Genomic DNA, 20,237 nt, shown 5'->3' on the forward strand with positions numbered 1-20,237 from the left:
GTAGCGTGTACAAAGCCAAATGTCTTATGGTCACCATGTATGTCACCTCACCAGATGACCTCTGCCTTACTCAGTAGAGAGAGTTAACTCAGCAGCAATTACAAATTGTTTGGATGATCAATAGTCTTCACTTGGTAACCAGAAATAGTGCTTAGTGATTGAGGAAAGGAAGATTAATTTTGTAATAAGTTTTGTTTTAAAAATAAGAAGTCTGTATACTACAAAATTGTATTTTATTTGACTTCACTAAATATGACTAGTTTTTGGAGATGAAAGAAGTTGAAGGTGAAAACTCTAAGGCAAGGAAGCTGCTTTACAACAGCTTCTACTCCCCTCCTTCCCTGAGAATAAGCAGTTGTAAAACTTCGATGTGTTTGGAAATAGACATGCAGAGGGAACACTTCAAATTCTTACCTTATGAAGAGTGGCTTCCACAGATTTCATATGACTAATAATCAATTCTTTGTCTCTATTATAAAAGAAAAAAAAAGAGTAGTTAATAGAACTGAAGCTCTACTGATGTAGAAATTAATTTTCTGCTACTTTATAACCATCATGTCTTTAAAAATAATTGTTACTAACTCAAACTGTTATGTTTGTATCTCTCCTTTTTATATCTCCAGTGCAAACCCTAAAAAATAGTTCATGGACTACTATTTGGCATGTTTCCATATGAAAGATGCTTCTATTGTGGACAAGCGATTAAACTACCTGTATTTATGGACATATCAATGAAGAACTACCATGTTCTTGGATAAGAAATCTGCAGTCTTGGATAAAAAGGGCACGTTGAACGGAGTCCAGGCTCTAGCAGGAAGACAATATATTCTTGTCCTGGAACACACTGACAAATTCCATGTTTTTCATCAATTATATGGGCCTAAGAACTACGTACTTCTATGCATGTAAGTCTTTCCGTCTTCTCTAAACCTGAACATTCCACTGGTCCTTTTCCAAAAGAAGTCCAGTCAAGGATCCTATCCTTAAGAAACAGAAGTCTGCAGAATTAAATACTACTCCCATGTCTTTTTGCAGATTAGGACTTCAGTAAGGAAGACAGCTTTGATCAGTTACGCTGCAACAAAAAAACCTGGTCTCATCTGATGCATTGACAGAAATGGAATTAAAGTTGCATAATACCATATGACTAAGGATAGCGTGACCAGCAAAACACCATAGGAAATCAAATGGAATCTGTGCCAGAAAAGCTGATACATCTTAATATTCCAGGACCAACTTTCACCTTGCAGCTATGTCAATATTTTGTTTGAGCTCTTACAGTTCCTAAAACTGAAGTCAAAACCATGGCGTTCTTCTGCCTGGAATGATCGCTGGTTCCTCATTTCTTGATTCATATTATCCTAAGAGCAAATACAGAAAGGTGGCCAGAAAAGTAGCATTGGCTTTTACACGTCTACTAAAGCTATCACACAGGTGTTTGAGGACCCTCCCTTTCTTTGGAGTAGATTGACAGGGACATGCTGTTCACCTTCTCTGCTGGCCTCATTTATGTAGCAACTGCTATTTGTCTGAGTGAAGTCAGTTCTAGAGAGACAGTTCAACATCATTAATTTCTGAGTTAGTTACTGACATAGAAGTCAGTCTGTTCCTTGCATATTCTCAAGTGTGCATCATTTTGGCTGCTCATGGCTTGGATGGGCATACTCTTCACTGGGTAAAAAACTGGCTGGATGGCTGGGCCCAAAGAGTTGTGGTGAATGGAGTTAAATCCAGTCAGCGGCTGGTCACAAGTGGTGTTCCCCAGGGCTCAGTGTTGGCGCCGGTCCTGCTCAATATTTTCATTGATGATCTGGATGAAGGGATCAAGTGCACCCTCATTAAGTTTGCAGATGACACCAAGCTGGGTGGGAGCATTGATCTGCTAGACAGTACAACGGCTCTACAGAGGGATCTGGACAGGCTGGATCAATGGGCTGAGGCCATTTGTATGAGATTCAACAAGGCTAAGTGCCAAGTCCTGCACTTCGGTCACAACAACCCCATGCAACGCTACAGGCTGGGAGAGGAGTGGCTGGAGAGCTGCCTGGCAGAAAAGGACCTGGGGATGCTGCTCCACAGCCAGCTGAATATGAGCCAGCAGTGTGCCCAGGTGTCCAAGAAGGCCAATGGCATCCTGGCCTGTATCAAGAACAGCGTGGCCAGCAGGACCAGGGAAGTGATCATCCCCTTGTACCTGGCCCTGGTGAGGCCACACCTCGAGTACTGTGTTCAGTTTTAGACCCCTCACTACAAGAAGGACATGGAGGTGCTGGAGCACATCCAAAGAAGAGCAACAAGGCTGGTGAAGGGTCTGGAGCACAAGTCTTATGAGGAGCGGCTGGGGGAACTGGGGTTGTTTAGTCTGGAGAAGAGGAGGCTGAGGGGAGACCTTATTGCTCTCTACAACTACTTGAAAGGAGGTTGTAGTGAGGTGGGGGTCGGTCTCTTCTCCCTAGTAACAAGTGATAGGACAAGAGCAAATGGCTTCAAGTTGTGCCAGGGGAAGTTTAGGTTGGATATCAGGAAAAACTTCTTCACCGAAAGTGTAGACAGGCACTGGAACAGGCTGCCCAGGGAAGTGGCTGAGTCTTCATCCCTGGAGGTATTTAAAAGACAGGTAGATGTATTGCTTAGGGACATGGTTTAGTGGTAGACTTGGCAGTGTTAGGTTAACGGCTGTACTCGATGGTCTTAAGGGTCTTTTCCAGCCTAAACAATTCTATGATTCTATGATAAAAAGGAAGGTATCTTTAGATGGAATTTTGGACCCAGGTTAATAGGTGGTCCCCAGGTTCTCATTTTTGTTAAGAGAAAGCCCTCTGGCTATGGTTGATTTATTATCTTAAATAACATCTTAAAATAAAAGTCTGGTAATATTTGTTTATAGCACCTAGGAAAAAAGTTTAAAAAAATTAAACTATTAATCTACCCCTACACACATGATTACACATTTCATTCAATCTTTATTTCATATATTCATCAACTCCTACAGGTGTAAGGGAAATTGGAATTGGATCATAGAACTATTCTGAATAATAATCCTAAAGAAATGTAGTTCAGGCATGAGGAGCATGCTTTACATCATCTTTTACACAATAGCTGGGGTGAAGGTTTGATAGAGAATTTCTATCTAGCAGAGAAATGACCAAAAGGCTACTAAGTTTCTATCAAGTTCACTGCTATCAGACACTTGTATTAATACTGCTTCCTACTCTGGAGGGAAGTGGAACAGAACTGCTGGTCACCATTGCAAGAAAATCAAGATAGCCATTCTCAGAATGAGCCAGCCATCTTGCTGTCCTTTAAAGCTGTACAAAAGATTAGGAAAGAACTTGAAAGACATACACGCATTGCTTACAATCACTCAGGTTATGGAAGACGTATTAAAATAAGATTTTCTAGACAAAAGTCAGGTCTATTTCAAATACTTTGCATATATATATCTAAGAGAAAAAAAAGACATTTCTTATGAAGAGTTGGTAGAACAATAAACGGTATGGGTTTTTTTTCTTTGTCAATATTCAACTGCTATATAAAGAAACAAAACCAATTTTAAAACCACTTCACATTAAAATAACCTTTTCTGAATATAAGAAGGGCCACAGGGAACGTTCTTCACTAGAGTGTGTAAAATAGGCTGGGGCAGGGTGAAAAGGGGCAAGCTTTCCCGAATAAATCCTTCTTCAGGTCACATCTGCTTTAATACACTCACACTAAATAACATTTGTCATTTTAATTAGCTTGTTAAACATTTCCCTGGTAACTATATTAATTACATTATTTTGCTTGTGCATAAAACCCTTAAAGCTTCTAAGCTATTGCTCTTCAAAGGTCAAATGTATCCCAGGTATAATGAGAAATTTTAATTTTAAATTAAACTTCTTTTAAATCTTAGCCACGGACCAACAATATTCAAAGTACATACTACAATAAGAGTAATAGGTAACAGAGGCTGCAAAGATTTATCTTTTTATCTGACTATTTGACTCTAAGAGGTTAGTAATAATCTCATTCAAGTCAATGGAACACCTTTTGACTACCAATCTTTTCAAGATTGGTCCCTGAACATTTCCTTCCACTCTCTAAGTTATGGTTTAAAAAGGCATAGGTTTTATGTCTAAATCCAAAACTCTGTGAGATCAGCTGAAAGATCTATCCTGTTACACAGATAAGACTAGGTCCAAAATGGGTTTCAACCCCTGTGGTAGCTAAGAACTGTCACCTAGCTGACGTTTCTGTATTTATTATAAATAAATTGTGTCTCTCTATAAAAAGATGACATGGAAATAGAGAAAACAAGCAATCATTTCTTAAACACACAGAGCATTACAGATCTGCCAAAGAGATGCTGTCAAATCAGTAAGACAACTGGCAAACAAAAATGCCCATGCTATTTCAGGACCCAGAATTTGGAGCACTATTATGGGATAACTACAGAAAACATACCATCTAGTATCTTGAACTAACAGTTTTCTTTTTAGAATACTATCACTGAATTTCAAAGAGAGACAGATGTACTTTTGTTTTCTAGCATTACATTAGCCAGGGCTAAAACCCTGTGCATGAAAGTAAGAATTGATCTTTTGTCCGTTTTAAGTGATCTCCCCAAGGTCCCAGTGCTCACTTCGCTGCCATGCAGAGGGCACTCTCTGCATCATGGATGCTCTCTTTCAGTCGACGCTTGTCCTGCTCCAGCTGGGTAAGAAGTCTATTGAGCTGACGCAGAGATTGATCTTTTCTTCTCAGCTCCATCTTTGCCTCGGAGAGTCTCTGCAAGCAGACAGAAAGCAGAGTTACCTGTCAGCCCAAATAATTAACTTCAATTTATGCCACAGGCTATTAAACAAAGTGGAAAACAGACTGACTGAAGTAGATTTGGACCATTACATTCTAAGGTTTTATGAATTCTCTAGCAAAAACATTACTAACTCAGAACCCCCCAGTTTTTAGTATATTGCCTATGTACAAAATGTTTTATAAAATAAAGTGATTTGTTGATCAAACAGGTACATATACTATACTACAAGTACTATATTTACAAATACCAGGTCTAAACACAGTGAAAATAAATCAAGAGTACAGCATTCAAGAGAACAAAATATTCTCAAAACTTAATTTAAGATAAACATTAAAGAAAAGAATTCACAAAGAAAGGGAATAAACAAAGTAGCATTTATTTAAATATTCTGCACAATTCAGAAATTTCAGGCTTAAAAAAAATAAGAATCTAATATTCTCTCAGTGCATTAAGTATAGTTTTGCTGCAATTCTTGCTAAGAATAAATCACTTCATGATGCCTTCACTATTTTAACATTAGTTTTCCAATATGCAAAATAGCACATGTATTTTTTAATGTTTTTCGCCAGCTTAGAATTAATACAACATGCTTTAAATCAATTCAGATTAATCCAATCGATGACAAATAGAATCATAGAAAGTTTTGGGATGGAGGGGACCTTTAAAGATCATCTAGTCCAAACCCCCTGCAATCAGCAGGGACATCTTCAACTAGATCAGGTTGTTCAGAGCCCCATCCAGCCTGACCATGAATGTTTCCAGGGGCGGTGCATCTACCACCTCTCTGGGCAACCTGTTCCAGTGTTTCACCACCCTCATTGTACAAATTTTTTTCCTTATATCTAGTCTAAGTCTACTCTCTTTTAGCTTAAAACCATTACCCTTGTCCTACCACAACAGGCCCTGCTGAAAAAAGTTAGTCCCCATCTTTCTTATAAGCCCCCGTTTAGTATTGAAAGGCCGCAATAAGGTCTCTCTGCAGCCTTCTCTTCTCCACGCTGAACAACCCCAGCTCTTTCAGCCTTTCCTCATAGCAGAGGTGTTCCAGCCCTCTGATCATTTTTGTGGCCCTCCTCTGGACTTGCTCCAACACATCCATGTCCTTCCTGTGCTGAGGACCCCAGAGCTGGACGCAGTACTCCAGGTGGGCTCTCACCAGAGCTGAGTAGAGGGGCAGAATCACCTCCCTCGCCCTGCTGGCCACGCTTCTTTTGATGCAGCCCAGGATATGGGTGGCTTTCTGGGCTGCAAGAGCACATTGCCGGCTCATGTCCAGCTTTTCATCCACCAGTACCCCCAAGTCTTTCTCCTCAGGGCTGCTCTCAATCCCTTCATCCCCCAGCTGGTACTGATACTGGGGATTGCCCTAACCCAGGTGCAGGACCTTGCCCTTGGCCTTGTTGAACCTCATCAGGTTCACATGGGCCCACTTCTCAAGCTGGTCCAGGTCCCTCTGGATGGCATCCTGTCCCTCAGGTATGTCAACCACACCACTCAACTTAGTGTTGTCTGCAAACTGTCTATGTCATTGATGAAGATATTAAACAGTACTGGTCCCAATACAGACCCCCGAGGGACACCACTTGTCACTGATCTCCCATCTGGACATTGAGCTGTTGACCAAAACCCTCTGGATGCAACCACCCAGCCAATTCCTCATCCACTGAACAGTCCACTCATCGAATCCATGTCTCTCCAGTTTAGAAAGAAGGATGTTGTGGGGGAACATGTCAAAGGCCTTACAGAAGTCCAGATAGATGACATCCGTAGCTCTTCCCTTGTCCACTGATGCAGTCACTCCATCATAGAAGGCCACTACATTGGTCAGGCAAGACTTGCCCTTGGTGAGGCCGTGCTGGCTGTCTCGAACCACCTCCCTGTCCTCCATGTGCCTTAGCATAGCTTCTAGGAGGATCTGTTCCATGATCTTCCCAGGCACAGAGGTGAGGCTGACAGGTTGGTAGTTCCCAGGGTCCTCCTTTCTACCCTTTTGAGAAATGGGTGCAATGTTTCCCTTTTTCCAGTCACTGGGGACTTCACCTGACTGCCATGACTTTTCAAATATCATGGGGAGTGGCTTGGCAACTACATCAGCCAGTTCCCTTGGGACTCTGGGATGCATCTCATCGGGACCCATAGACTTAGGTATGTTCAGGCTCCTCAGGTAGTCACAAACCTGATCTTCTCTTACAGTGGGCCTCCCCCAGGCCCTGCCTTCAGGTCCAACCACTCGAGAGGTGTCGGAAGAGAGGTTGCCAGTGAAGACTGAGGCAAAAAAGTTGTGGAGTACCTCAGCCTTTTCCTCGTCTGTTGTTACCAGTTTGCCAGTCTTGCTCATCAGGAGGGGGTATGCTTTCTCTGACCTTCCTTTTCTGGCTGCCATACCTGTAGAAGCCCTTCTTATTATTCTTTGCGTCCCTTGCCAAGTTCAGCTCCAGCTGCGCCTTGGCCTTCCTGACCCTACCGCTACACAACTGGGCCAATGTCCCTATACTCTTCCCAGGATACCTGTCCCTGCTTCCACTGCCCATGCATTTCCTTCTTGCCCTTTAGTTTGACCAGCAGGTCTCAACTCATCCATGCTGGTCTCTTGCCTTCCTTTCCTGATTTCTTACACCTGGGGATCAAGAGCTCTTGCACTCTATGGAAAGGATCTTTAAAGATCTGCCAGTTCTGCTCTGCTCCCTTGTCTCTGAGGGCAGTTTCCCAGGGGGTTCTATTGACTAACTCCTTGAACAGCTGGAAGTTTGCTTTCCTAAAATTCAGGGTCCTGACTTTGCTCTTTGCCTGACCCTTATCCCTCAGAGTTGTGAACTCCACCAATGCATGATCACTGCAGCCCAGGCTGCCTCCAATCTTGACATCACCGAGTAGCTCACTTGCGTTAGTGATCAACAGGTCCAGTATCTCATCCCCTCTGGCAGGGCTGTCTATTGCCTGGCTTAAGAAGTTATCCTCAGTGACTCCAGGAGTCTCCTGGGTTGCCTACAGCTCGCCGTGCTACTTTTCCAGCAGATGTCGGGGTGGTTGAAGTCCCCCAGCAGGACAAGAGCCTGTGAGAGCAATGCCCCCTGTTGCTGGAGTAAGAAGGCTTTGTCAATAGGCTTCTCTGGATCAGGCAGCTGTAGTAGACACCAACCACAAGGTTCCTTTGTTGCCTCCGTCTCTAATTCTTACCCACAAGCTTTCAACCTGCTCATAGCTGTTCTTCAGAGACAGCGCTTCACACTCTATCCATTTCTTGATGTAGAGGGCAACCCCTTGGCCCCTCCTTCCTCGCCTGTCCTTTCTGACCAGCACACAGAACTAATTAATACAGAACCTGGCTAGGAACTCTTTTCTGCTGGGATAAATCAATACTTTTATAGACTGGAGTATTAATAATGTGATTTCATAGTTTGCTAAATGTTACATTTTACTTACAGCTGTTAATTGCCTTTTTAGAAAGAAATTATAATAGGTGGCTATAAACATTCTTTTGCAAAATGCAAATTCCCTGACAGATTCTAAACCAATATAGAAGGGTAGAGAAGACAGCACAGTTGCAAGACTGTGCTCTTGCACCTTATTTTCAAAATTTACAGATATGTTTTCTGCTTAAGTTCTAAGAATGCTCTACATAATCTGTACACAGGAGCACTTGACCTGGACTGTGGAACATGGGAAATATGTATTATGTCGTGGGTACGTATTAAGAACAGTACATACAAAAGGTTGATAAAAATTTGGAGGGCACTGAAAACTCAACTAATCTGAAAAAGCTTCAGACCTAGCCAAGAATCAAAGGCACTTAATAAACAATATTCTAGAGAAAATGTCCGTAAAATAACAAAGTACAACTGCATAATCCTGCAAAACAGACTGAAATCTGTGGATTGGCGTAAATTTTCTTCAAACGCTTCCCAAGACAAAAAAGCAACCAGTTATTTCAACAGTGTATTTGGAAGGTACAGCACCACTACTTGAACATTCTGTTCAGCAATTTACAAAATCCAGGCTGAGATTACACTGCTGTAAGAAAAAAAACCCAACCAATCAGGAGTTTATTTAAGAAACTCTAACCCCCAGAAATGTTAATACTAGCCTTGCTCAAATTACTGCATGTTGAAAAACTTTGTTCTGCCTCTTACGTCATTATTTTCAATGAAGAATGCTATTTTTCACCTAAGAAAAGATAAACACACAGATCTCATTCTTGCATTGCATTATTAGCATAAAGATATTCAAAACCAAACCAAAGTGCTGCTTTCAGAAATTCTACACTAATGCCACTGGCAGCTACCAAAGTCCTGTCTGAACAGCTAAATTTATGAATTGTCAGATTTTCAGAAAAGTTATTTCCAAGAAACCAGATGTGGATTAGCAAGGATAAAAGGAGCCATCTTTAATTTAAGAACAAAGAACATTATCTTCTTCCATTTATTGTTTTTACTGTTTGTTTATTTTAGGCTAAGTCAGCATTGAGGAAACAGCTCTGAAAACCCAGTCAAGTCCGTGTCCCCCCCATATTCCCATCTTTTGACAAACAAAATTTATTGAACAGAGAACAACGTCTCTTGTTTCAATGCTTTGTCCACCCCACTTCCCCATCTGATTGAAAAATCTGTTTTTAAGATGCAGCCACATGACTGAGCTCTGGCCAATGTAGAATAGATAATACTACTACTATTTTCATGCAAGTAACTTTTGATGTACATGTTGCTGGAACAAAGTCTGCCTCCAGGATTCTAGTGGTCTAAATGAGTGAAGAAAGACAGGATAATGGGAACATTATGCATATTTATTTCACTTTTATTAGACAGCTATCCTTCTACAGGGGCTGAAGAGTTGTCTGCTCCCGCATAAAGCTTTCATCACTGACCACAAATGGTGAAGAGACCCACTAGGTGTCAAAATCTTCTGGGAGCTGCTAACTAATCTTGCTTACCAATTGCAAGCACAGGCCTATTAATGAGGTAATAACAAGGATGAAAGCATGAAGCCTAACTCTTTGAGAGGCATGGCCAGCAATCCAGCTGGTGACGAAGCAATATAGAAATGATTAAATCAAATCTCTCACTGAACAGCTCCTTTATTATATTCAAAAGTTTCACCATTAATTACAGAAATCTCCAAAGGATTCAGACTTCACCTATCAATAATATTGCAATATCCAAGCAAAACATAAACTGATTTTAGCTCTCCAAAAGAGTAGTTTCAGCATTCACTTGAAGCTCCTTGCTACTGTGGGTTAAAGTCAAGCCTTGGAAATTGCTCAAATACAGTTTGGAGTATTCTAAAGTAATGGCTTCTAAGCCTCTCTTTTTTTCGTTCTTCAGATTGATCTAATTAAAACCCTTGATAAACTTTATGGACTCTAATATTTCCAGCTGAGTGACTGAAACCAAGAGGGTGTGCCTCAAGGCAGCAAGGCAACAATGATAAGCAGCAGGTTAGCCACTAATTTCTCAGCCAGGGTAGATTGTGAAAGTGTGATGTTCTGATATCCAAGAAAGTGTTCAGGAGAGAATAGGATAAATCAAGTTTAATAACTCTGCTCCTAATTGTTCCCTCAATGCTCCACTCTAATTACTTGGAGAACTCTCCTGACTGTCACCTGATATTAAGTTGTTGGAGGCTGAGTGTGGAGCAGTGAGATAATCAATAAACATTTAGTGGGGAGAAGAATGAAGATCCCGTTAAGCAGTGGGAACCTGCAGCACCCAAAGCCCTTCTGCTCATGAGAAAACCTATGGGAGAGCCATAGTGATTGCAAAGCAATAATCCAAAGCACTGTTTTTAGGCCTTGAGGCCTTTAGGCAACAGTACGTTTGAGAAAAAAAGGTTAACACGGTCACCCTAATTACAGCCCATTTTCACATTCTTCATATATAAGCGAAGACAAGCCAATTAGGTAGAAAGGAAGATAAGGGAAGTTTTATTTGTATACTAATTAAACCCCTGATGAAATTAAAGGAAAAACATACAGCTCTGTAATTGTGTCTGAGAAAGGTCACTTCAGGTTCAGTTATCAGAAAAGCACAGCCTTGAGATATTTCACGTAATCCACAATATAGCCCTTATTTTGCTCCCCAGGTCTTAGTATTTACAAAAACAAGAAAATTTCAAAACCTGATAATGCATTTATCTTGAAATGTTTTCTGCGGACAATTACAATTGTTAGAAAGTTGAGGCTAAATATGATAAGAAGAATGAAGGTTTTAAAAACCTATGTCTGCACATAGTTCTGTGAAGATGCTGAGCTTTCACTTTCAAGCACAACTGATTCTGAACCAACTTAGAAGTCAAACTCCAATTTATTGACATTCTGTAAAACCCCAGTTATCTATTTAGTTCAGATGTTTAGGCATTCAGGTGCTAATTCAGACATCACTGCACTCCTTCCTCTACAGTCTACCAAAATCTCATAGATCAGTTGAGTTTTCATTAGAATCCTTAGAAGGAGTTTCCTTTAGAGATATTTTAGATATAGGCTTTTCTTCCCTATAAACTGAGCATGAAAAACCAATTGTTGGAGAGAACAGCAAGTAACTGATAGCACTGAAGAAAAGTCTCATTGGACATCTGTCGTCTGGGTCCTACCGCAAATAATTTTAAACAAGCTTAGGCTTTGCAATGAGGAATCTCTTTCTTTAAAACCAGTTAAAAAATAAATCAGTTTAACATTGTCATTCTTTACACACAAAAAAGCACTCTATTCAAAAGATAATGGACGAACGATGACAGTCATACAGTTTAAATCCATGCAAAGCATGTGTGACACATTTATACGGAGAGCATATTTTCCAAGATCAACTAAAGCTAGATCAAACTGCTTACTAAATTAGATTTAAATTACACCAACACCACACAGCACTACAAGATATGCAAATATACTGCAGTATGTGTATTATGAACTAATTTGTGAAATTAAAGATTTTGTCTTCAGGATGAAGTTTTACATGTATATTTTCCATTTAGATGCAAAATATTACTTTTTAAAAGACCTGTAACACTGAATACATCCTGAGAACTATGCTACACACATAACTAATAAAATTCCACAATGAAAAAAATCCAACACAAAGTTTAGCCAGCATCCATTCCTCCACCAGCTGAAACACATTTCCCGTTACCCCTGTTGGCAAATATAACCTTCAGGATGGTCTCAGTGCCCCTCAAAAGCCAGTCTACAGATAACCTAGAGAAATCTTGCATCTTTGAAAGGTCCAAATCCAAAAGGTACAAAAAGTTACATTAATATTTAATGTCAACTGTATTTTTAGTGTGTATGACTCCAATGCCAATCAAATTACATTAGCTCAAACTGTACAGCTGAATTTCCACAGGATGTGTTCTGAAAAGAGTTCTTACTTATCAAGAACAACTCAAAATGAAACTTCTTCTATCAAAACAGGAGATTAAAAAACTCAGGGAAAAAGTTTCTGTGGCAAAAAAAAAAATCGTAACTGAGACTTCTCATCAATACATAAAAAACCCTGAACATCTAAGACATGCATTTAGAGCTATGTCAACAAATAAGATGGATTTACACTTCTCAACTAGAAACCAAGCTGCAGTATCAACACACTATATCTGAATTCACTGTGTGTTTCACAGCGGCTGCAGTAGTTTCTTAAAACAGTTTGAAATGAACTCTGTGTGGCTGTTCTGCTCTTGCAAGCAGAGCTAACCTGAGGCTGACCACCCATGACATCCCTTCAATAACAAATACTTTCACATGCCCTTTACACTTCTCTAGAAAAAGAAATAGACTCAAAAGGACATTTGAATGAGTTGTATCTGCTTTGCAGAAAAAGCAGTGATTTTTTTAACCCTTTTGCTACTGGACCCTCATCCTGACAGCAGCAATCTTTTCATATGCTGGCATTCTGAGAAAGGACATACCTGATGACTCTTCTCTGAAGTATGGGATGTAGCATGGAAGGAGTTAAACATAGCTTACAGATCACAGTGTATCTAACTACAAAATGGCTCTTCACATCTTTGAAAGTGCCCTGTGTAATGAGGTCGCAGAGCATGAGTGGGTCTACTAAGCAAAACAGTAACACCAATCAGCACAATGATTTTAATAAATAACCAACAAAATACTGGTGAATTAAGGGATACTTGCAGACGTATTTTCACATTTCTGACACAATGTCAAATACAATTGCTTGTGATTGTTTCATATAAGAAACACTCATAATATTGGAACACAAACTATGCTAATAGCAGAAAGCTTTAGCCAAATCAGTATCATAAAAACAGTCAAGCAATCATCTAAAGACAATTAGAAGTTAAATGATGGTGCAGGTAGCTTAAAAAAGCAGCTGTGATATACAGCTACTCTACAAGATCTAGAATCTAAGTATTAAGAAACATTCCAATAAAAATTTATTCCAGAGTCACTCAATGCATTAGATGGGGAAAGTGCATACGTTTTCATCTTGCAAGAGATTTTTCTTAGAAGTCATTTGAAATTGTAGGCCAATGGCATTACCTATGTATTTCCAGACAACAGTCCATTTACTGTTGCTCTCAGCATACTCTCAGACATCCAAGCAAGTTTAGGTACCACAAGCATTTTACCTGCTGGTTCAGGCTGGATTACAGTGCCTCAAAGACTTAAAGCTAGGTTTAATATCTCTGTGCTACAATGCAGATGTATTTGAAGAGAAAATCTATTCTGATCAGCAAGAAAGGAATGCATTTTTCAACTGCATTAGCTCAAAAAGTTTAGCAAAGGATGACTGAAAATGTTTTTTGAAGTAACTGAGCTGTGTATGCTTTAAAGTTATTGTGATTTAAAAGAGCCTATTAATTTAAACACAGTAGCTATTCCTGAATAATTGCACACAATAACACTTAGTCCAGAAGACACATCCTATGTTCACACATCACTCAACTTCAAAGTGAAACTAAACAAAACTTTGAAAGTTTTTATATGAAGTAATCACAAAATATAAACTACCCACACATAGGCTAGACCCTCATGGACAGTTAGTATTAGCAAACAAAAGCATCAGTGTTCAAATGTGTTAGCTAGGTACTGCTGCATTTGAAGAGAAATAGAAGTTGAAAAGCCACCTCAAATGAGGGACACCCTTTTGAATACCAAGATGCACTGGGCCTTCCAGACATACACTAATCCGATCAGAGATAATAATTAAGCCCTACTTTTAAACAATGTTTTGGGAAATGTTAAAGTACATAATAAAATTTATGCATGTGATAATCTAGAAATTTTTATCATCTTCTGAGCTAAGTGAATTATGTTAGCATTACTGGAAAGCTACAGAGAAGGATTATACCACCTTAATGGAACAAAGACAATTTTAGAAAAACTCAGGCTTTATCACTGAGTTTTTAACTGTATTAGAAAAACCCTTGATGTTAAATGAGAATAAATTTTTTGGAATCACATGCATGGTGGCATGATCATTCACTCCTCATTCACCTCTGACATTCTACCTCAGGACTGATGTTTCTTTTTTCTCCCTAGAAAAGTAAATTCCTCTCCCACCACAAGACCTAACCCTGTGCAACTGCAGACTAGACAAGATCCAGCCCTGCAGGAGCAGCAGCTTTTCTGTGCTTTGGTAGTGCCACGCCTTTAAATCAATTACTTAAGTACCACAGAAAAGAAATAATCCTATTTTTTCACTGTTACACATTTTACCCTTATAGACCTCCAGTCTTATAGCTGTTACAGTTCCAAGATTTCAAAAAGATGGTTTATACCTAACTACTGCAAAAGCGGACTTTTCATAACTCTCTCGTGTGCCTGTACGTGAGACACCTGACTTTACAGGGAAACTGATGCTGCTCTGTAGCACTGCCCTCTGCTATACACAAGCATCTGTGACACTGTTGCTTAATTTTTCTATACATTATCTAATTGTGCACATGAGCACACAGTGTACAAGATAAAAATACAAACAGTACTTAGACTTTATCTTTACTATGGTTTACAAGTGCTACTATACCACATGTACATACAAAGAAGTATTTAGCTTGATATCTGTGATGACACAACATATTGCACCAGTTTCTTGCATTTCATTATAGGTGAACTAGGCTCAAACCATCTGTCTCTGATCATGTCCTACATGTCTTAATGATCTTGCATTACCAGTGACATTTCTAAGCCCAGGAACAGACTACTTTAAGTTCTCAAAAAATATTCTTCCATTGGATCTGCACCACTCAATTTGTCTGGAATATTTCTAAATCATAACAATTAGTTAAGATAATTCAGGAAGAAGGAGAAACAACAGCAATAAAATTATTAACAATGACGATGAAATGTTACCTACAATTTCATTCCCATTGTTTATTTAAAAAGGCATACACTTTGAAGTCAGTGGGAATCTGGACACAGACTAAAAAGTCATCAGGGACACGTTAAATCACACAACATTCTGCTTCAGAACTAAAATTAAGAAACAAGTATTATGGTACATTGGCTACACGTCTTCACTTCAGACACTGGTTCAAAAATAGGAATCCTAAGAGTCTTTAGAACAGTTTCAAGAGATTTTCTAACTAGAACTTAAGGTTCAGTTCTGAGTAAGAAAATATACTGTCCATGACCTCAATATACTGGTGGTCCCAGGTAAGTTATTTTAGTGCTGCAGGTCATTCTGCAGCAGTTTGCTGGAAGACGCTGCTGCACAATTCCACCAGACACTAGCGCATTAGCGTGAGCCATCACATTAAGCAGTTATGGACAATGCCAAGCCTGTCAATTTATGCCAGCTAAAGTTTTGCTCTTGCTTCAGCAACAGTTTTTAATTTTCTTTAATTAATGAATTTGACAAACCTTTTTTTAACATGACACTATCATTAACAGGGCCTTTGGCAGATTTATCACTTTATACAGTTTACATTCAAACACTGTGTTCTCCTTCAGAAGAGTTCTGACCAAACTGTACATTTGTATTCAGGTATATGTGCTTCCATAGACAGCCCCAAATGCTGTTTCATGTATGCATATTATATTTTAATATTATGTCAGCCATATCCTGCTGCATGAAGTATCTGTACAGGGAAAACACAAATACATGATGATGTTTATCCCTTTTACTCTTTAAGCCTCAATAAAATAAGAATGAATTGATAAGTATGTAATTTCATACTAAAAGGTCCATTCTTTTATACAGGTCACCCCTATCCCTCTGTCATTAAAAACTGAAGAATAGTCTTCTTAACGGAAAGAACAGATATAGTAAAATAAAATTTAACTAATGTAAAAGGCAACTTCTAAATCGCTCCATTGAAAAAGCATCAAAGATATATTACATCCCAATATTCAGCAAAAAGATCCAAGTGCTATAAAGGCATATTGATTGAGTGTCTCCCTTCCCTCTGGGTATGCTTTGTGGCATACCAAGTGCCAACTGAGAGCACAAACCTTAAACAAGGAACACATTTTTCTGAGCGTGGCACACACAGACATGGTAAACACTGACAACTATAAATCACTGCAACTGTTAAACTGAATCATTATTCACATTTTTCACTTCTGGTTTGTTTCCTAAGTATAAGATAAAATGGCACCACGATGGTACAAAACTTGGAAAATCACCTGTTTCATTCACCTGTAGAAGCAACAGTAATAAATATGCCTTATTATTGAACACACTGGGTATGTTCAAAACAACCAATTGTTTTAGTGAACTGTCATTAACTTTTTTTTTTTCCCCCAAGAACACTTATTTCTTCATTCTCACAACTGAAAAATATTCTTGTACAACAGTGAAGTACTATTTATAAATAAAATCTTGGGACTGTTGCTTAGAATTGAGAAACTTAAATTAATAATTTTTAAATCGCATAATTACTTATTGTATAGTCCACAGACCAAAAAAATCAACTAACAATTAAAGTTGGTTTACTTTAGCTAGAAAGTTTTTAAAACTTTTTCAGAAGTCCTTCTAACTGAGACAGTAAAAAGATTCATGTAGCAAAAAGAACTTCAGTGGGTTTTTCATAAATACCTATTGTAAAAGTCAACACAAAAATTTAGGCAACATAAAAAAAATAATCTCTGTTTTGAGTTTGTTATCCTGCTACAATCTCAAAGAGCTTCCATGCTTTTCATGATAAAAAGAAGATAACATAGCTATAGATATTGGAAGCTGAAAGTGGTACAGATTTTGAAAAAACTTCCTCTTGAAAATCATTGAATACCCAATGAAAACAGACTGCCAAGTTAAATTCAAAAACCAAATTACATGAAAGATAGGCATGGGTGCTGTCACTGTATGTAGCCAAGAAAGGGGACCAAAGTGCAAAGGAATGCATCTTTTGCTTTAGCCTTATGCCAGTTAGATACATAATTATATTCCAATAGCTTAATTATATTTTAATAGCTATTTGAGAGTTAGTTACTTATGGTTTCACAAAAAGATATAAAGATCCTTATAGAGTTAGCTTTGCACAAATAGAAAGGGAGATCATGGCAAAACCTGGCTAAGGTGAAAAAATGACGAGGCCCTAGAGAGATCCTAGTTAAACAGCAGCAAGAAGCAAATCTATGTATAAAGGACTTGTGTATCAAGAACCTGCATAGCAGAAAGTCCTACACATTGATATCTAAACTACTAGGAAAAATAGGGTTTTGTACATTTCTTTAAAAACATCACATGCTGTTTTAAAGGTCTATTGATCCCCTCTGCAGATCTCAAGGTAACAAAGTTACTTTGTAGTTGACCCAATAATATAACAAAGATCTCCCAGGCACTGGATTTAACTAGGATCCTGTTTGTATTTTTGAGTGAAAACTGAAACATAGCTGAAGGTCTTGAAATAACAGGGATAAATGGTATGTAAGTACATATGCTTAATAACCACACACTGTAATTACACAGTAATCCCATATTTCTTCCAAATTACATGTCAATAAATCTTTCTCACTGCACTATAAATTCCAAGGTCAGGGACAGAGGTGTTTATTAGTATAATTACAATGCAGCAATAAAACCATTAAGCTTTTAGATCCCGATGTTGTTCCATTTATTCTTCCCTCCCCCCAAGGGAGGCGAATAGTTCCTACAAATGGAAAACCCAGAAAAAATTTGAATTTACTTTTAAAAGACTATAAGAGCGCTCTGGTTCATGCAATTACTTCATTAAAGTTTTCCTTTTTCTTCATTTAATCTTTGACGGAGTGTCAGAATTTCTTTTTTTTTTTTTTTTTGATAACACAGTGCAGCAAACAGACTCAAGATAAAAAGTACCCTCTGAAACAGGCAATGTTACTACACTGTAAAGATATAAATAAAGCACTCTAGATTTCACTGTATGCCAGTTCTTAATATCTTAAACCAAAAAACCCAAGGTCTCTGCCATCTGTTGAGAAGTAACTTGCGGTCCAAATTATTGACTCTTGTCTCCACATCAGTTTCATTACTCCTGGGCACAATTCTACCCGTCTTGGTTACTTGCCTTCCTCTGAAAACTACCAGAAGGGCACTTAAATGCATGATAAGTGAAATGACTGTTGAAATCAGACTGAATCAGACTAGCATTATCAAACTTATTCCGTAATTTTCTACAGAAGGGAAAACCTATTCTTACTTGGAAATTAACTCATGGTCATAATTAGCTTTCAAAGATTAACTAATGTTATGTAATCATGACTTATTCCAGTGTTCTCTCTCAGTGCCTGAATTACACCCAATTGTTGTAACAGTGACAGCATCTTCCTCAGTTATCTTAAAAACTCTTTGACACGTTAAAGATGAAATATAGATTCTTCTAACATAGGTATGTGTCTTCTTATTAGATAAATAATGTTTACACCTGACTAGATTGAACATAAATGTAATAAACTGACAATTCCTTTCACTCTTCTCTCAATATAAAGTAGAAGCAAATTTGGACATTATTTTATTATTTTCTTACTACACAAAGATAGTAAAGAATTTGCCTGACAAAAACAGCCTGAATAATATTCTTACTACTAACCAATATTTTGTAGTAGGATAATTTAAATAATAATAAAAAATGTTCACCTGGTACAAATAAGTGTTCAAATTCCAATGTAAAATCTTAACATTGCTCAAATTACAATCAACTATTACCAACATTCAACTTGCAAAACTGCACAAAAGAGGAACTGCAGAGGAATCAAACAGTAACAAAATGGTAATGTCAATATCTTTTCAAAATAAGAGCTTCTAATTAAATTATGTTTGTGTGACTCATACTGCAAAAGTCTGAATTGTTGTATTGAACTTCATGTTAATGCAAACACATAACTAGTTCATAACCACAAATTTTAACTTTATTCTTTCTCCTATTCTGCTCTTTACTTACATATTTTTCCAGAAAGCGTGACTCAGAAAAGTTAAGGTAGACCTTCAACAACTTGGTTGCTAGTTGCTTGGTTGCTTCATTGATGACTATGGAGCAAACACAATACTTTTCTAAAGGCCATGTACTGACCTCGGTCCCTCCAGACTACTCATGCTGATACTGATGAATGTTCTAGGCACAGAACAAAAGAAATACACAGACCTAACAACCCAGCTGGAAATAAGTTAGTTGAGCAAGGAAACACAGGGATCAATATTCCTAATGAGGTGATCCCTAAAGTAAAAAAAGAACAGGCAACCCTTGGACCCTGAATCTCAGAGGCTAACCAGAAAAGCAAAGCAAGGAGAGCTGTGCACCGCAACATAAAGAGCTGCTTTCAAAGTGCTAAACAAAATAGAGTACAATTATTTATCTCCCAGAGAAGATTTAATGCACAAGTTTGTGATTTTAAAAAAATAAGATAATAAAGTAGACAGTAGGACAATAAAACACACAAACTTCACGGACAAACCACAGAAGAGAGAAACGTAAGGTGAAGTTGAAGTTTAGATATTTGAAAGTGCAGATTGAGTAACAGAATGCAGACTTTGTCACAGTCATCTTCTCTTTCCTTCTGTGAAGAGAAGCTCTCAGGTCCAGTCCACAAAGGATGCTCTCTATGTGTCTCTCCTGTTCTGTAAAGATAGCAGCTACGATAAGCAAGCCTGGGAAGACCATCCCTTCCCATATACTTAAGTTCCATGTACAATGCAGAGCAAACTTTAAACAAGAAAGCACAAAGGATCAGCTCCAGGGCAAGTCTTTAGTTGACCTAACCCTTTCAAGACTATCTATCTAAGAAGTTATCAGTAGTGGAAGTTACGTAACAGAGAAGGAGAATGAGCAGGCTTAGTTATTTTACAAATAGTGTTAATGCAAACTGAAATACATGACAAAACTGTTTAACCTGTAATTTATTGTAATAAGAAAACATATGACCGCTTTTGACTAAGAACAGGGCAGATGGCAATGCTAATCCATTCTTACCTACTTTATAAATTATTTAGGTGTTCAGAACATACATAGTACAGAAACCAAAAAAAGCCATTTAATTAATGAATTATGAATTTTAGTTTCTAACCTATTCAGAGGGGAG

General features: G+C 38.3%; 1 protein-coding gene across 5 annotated transcripts in view; it reads right to left on the minus strand.

The window, feature by feature from the left end:
- CCDC171 (coiled-coil domain containing 171) overlaps positions 1–20,237 on the minus strand; it is a 168,759-nt gene that overhangs the window by 64,647 nt on the left and 83,875 nt on the right. For 4 of the 5 annotated variants that reach the window (XM_087742166.1, XM_087742164.1, XM_087742162.1 and 1 more), the window contains 2 exons: positions 4,625–4,770; positions 415–469 (listed from right to left, as the gene is read on the minus strand). In XM_087742166.1, coding sequence (XP_087598292.1) covers positions 415–469; positions 4,625–4,770 — 201 coding nt within the window. Of the gene's footprint in view, positions 1–414; positions 470–4,624; positions 4,771–19,617; positions 19,777–20,237 lie in introns of those variants that run through there. The other variant, XM_087742165.1, reaches the window with a different exon arrangement.

The sequence above is a fragment of the Nipponia nippon genome, unplaced genomic scaffold (genome assembly GCF_047370975.1).
Source record: "Nipponia nippon isolate SJK-2023a ecotype South Korea unplaced genomic scaffold, ASM4737097v1 scaffold_8, whole genome shotgun sequence".
Taxonomy (NCBI): domain Eukaryota; kingdom Metazoa; phylum Chordata; class Aves; order Pelecaniformes; family Threskiornithidae; genus Nipponia; species Nipponia nippon.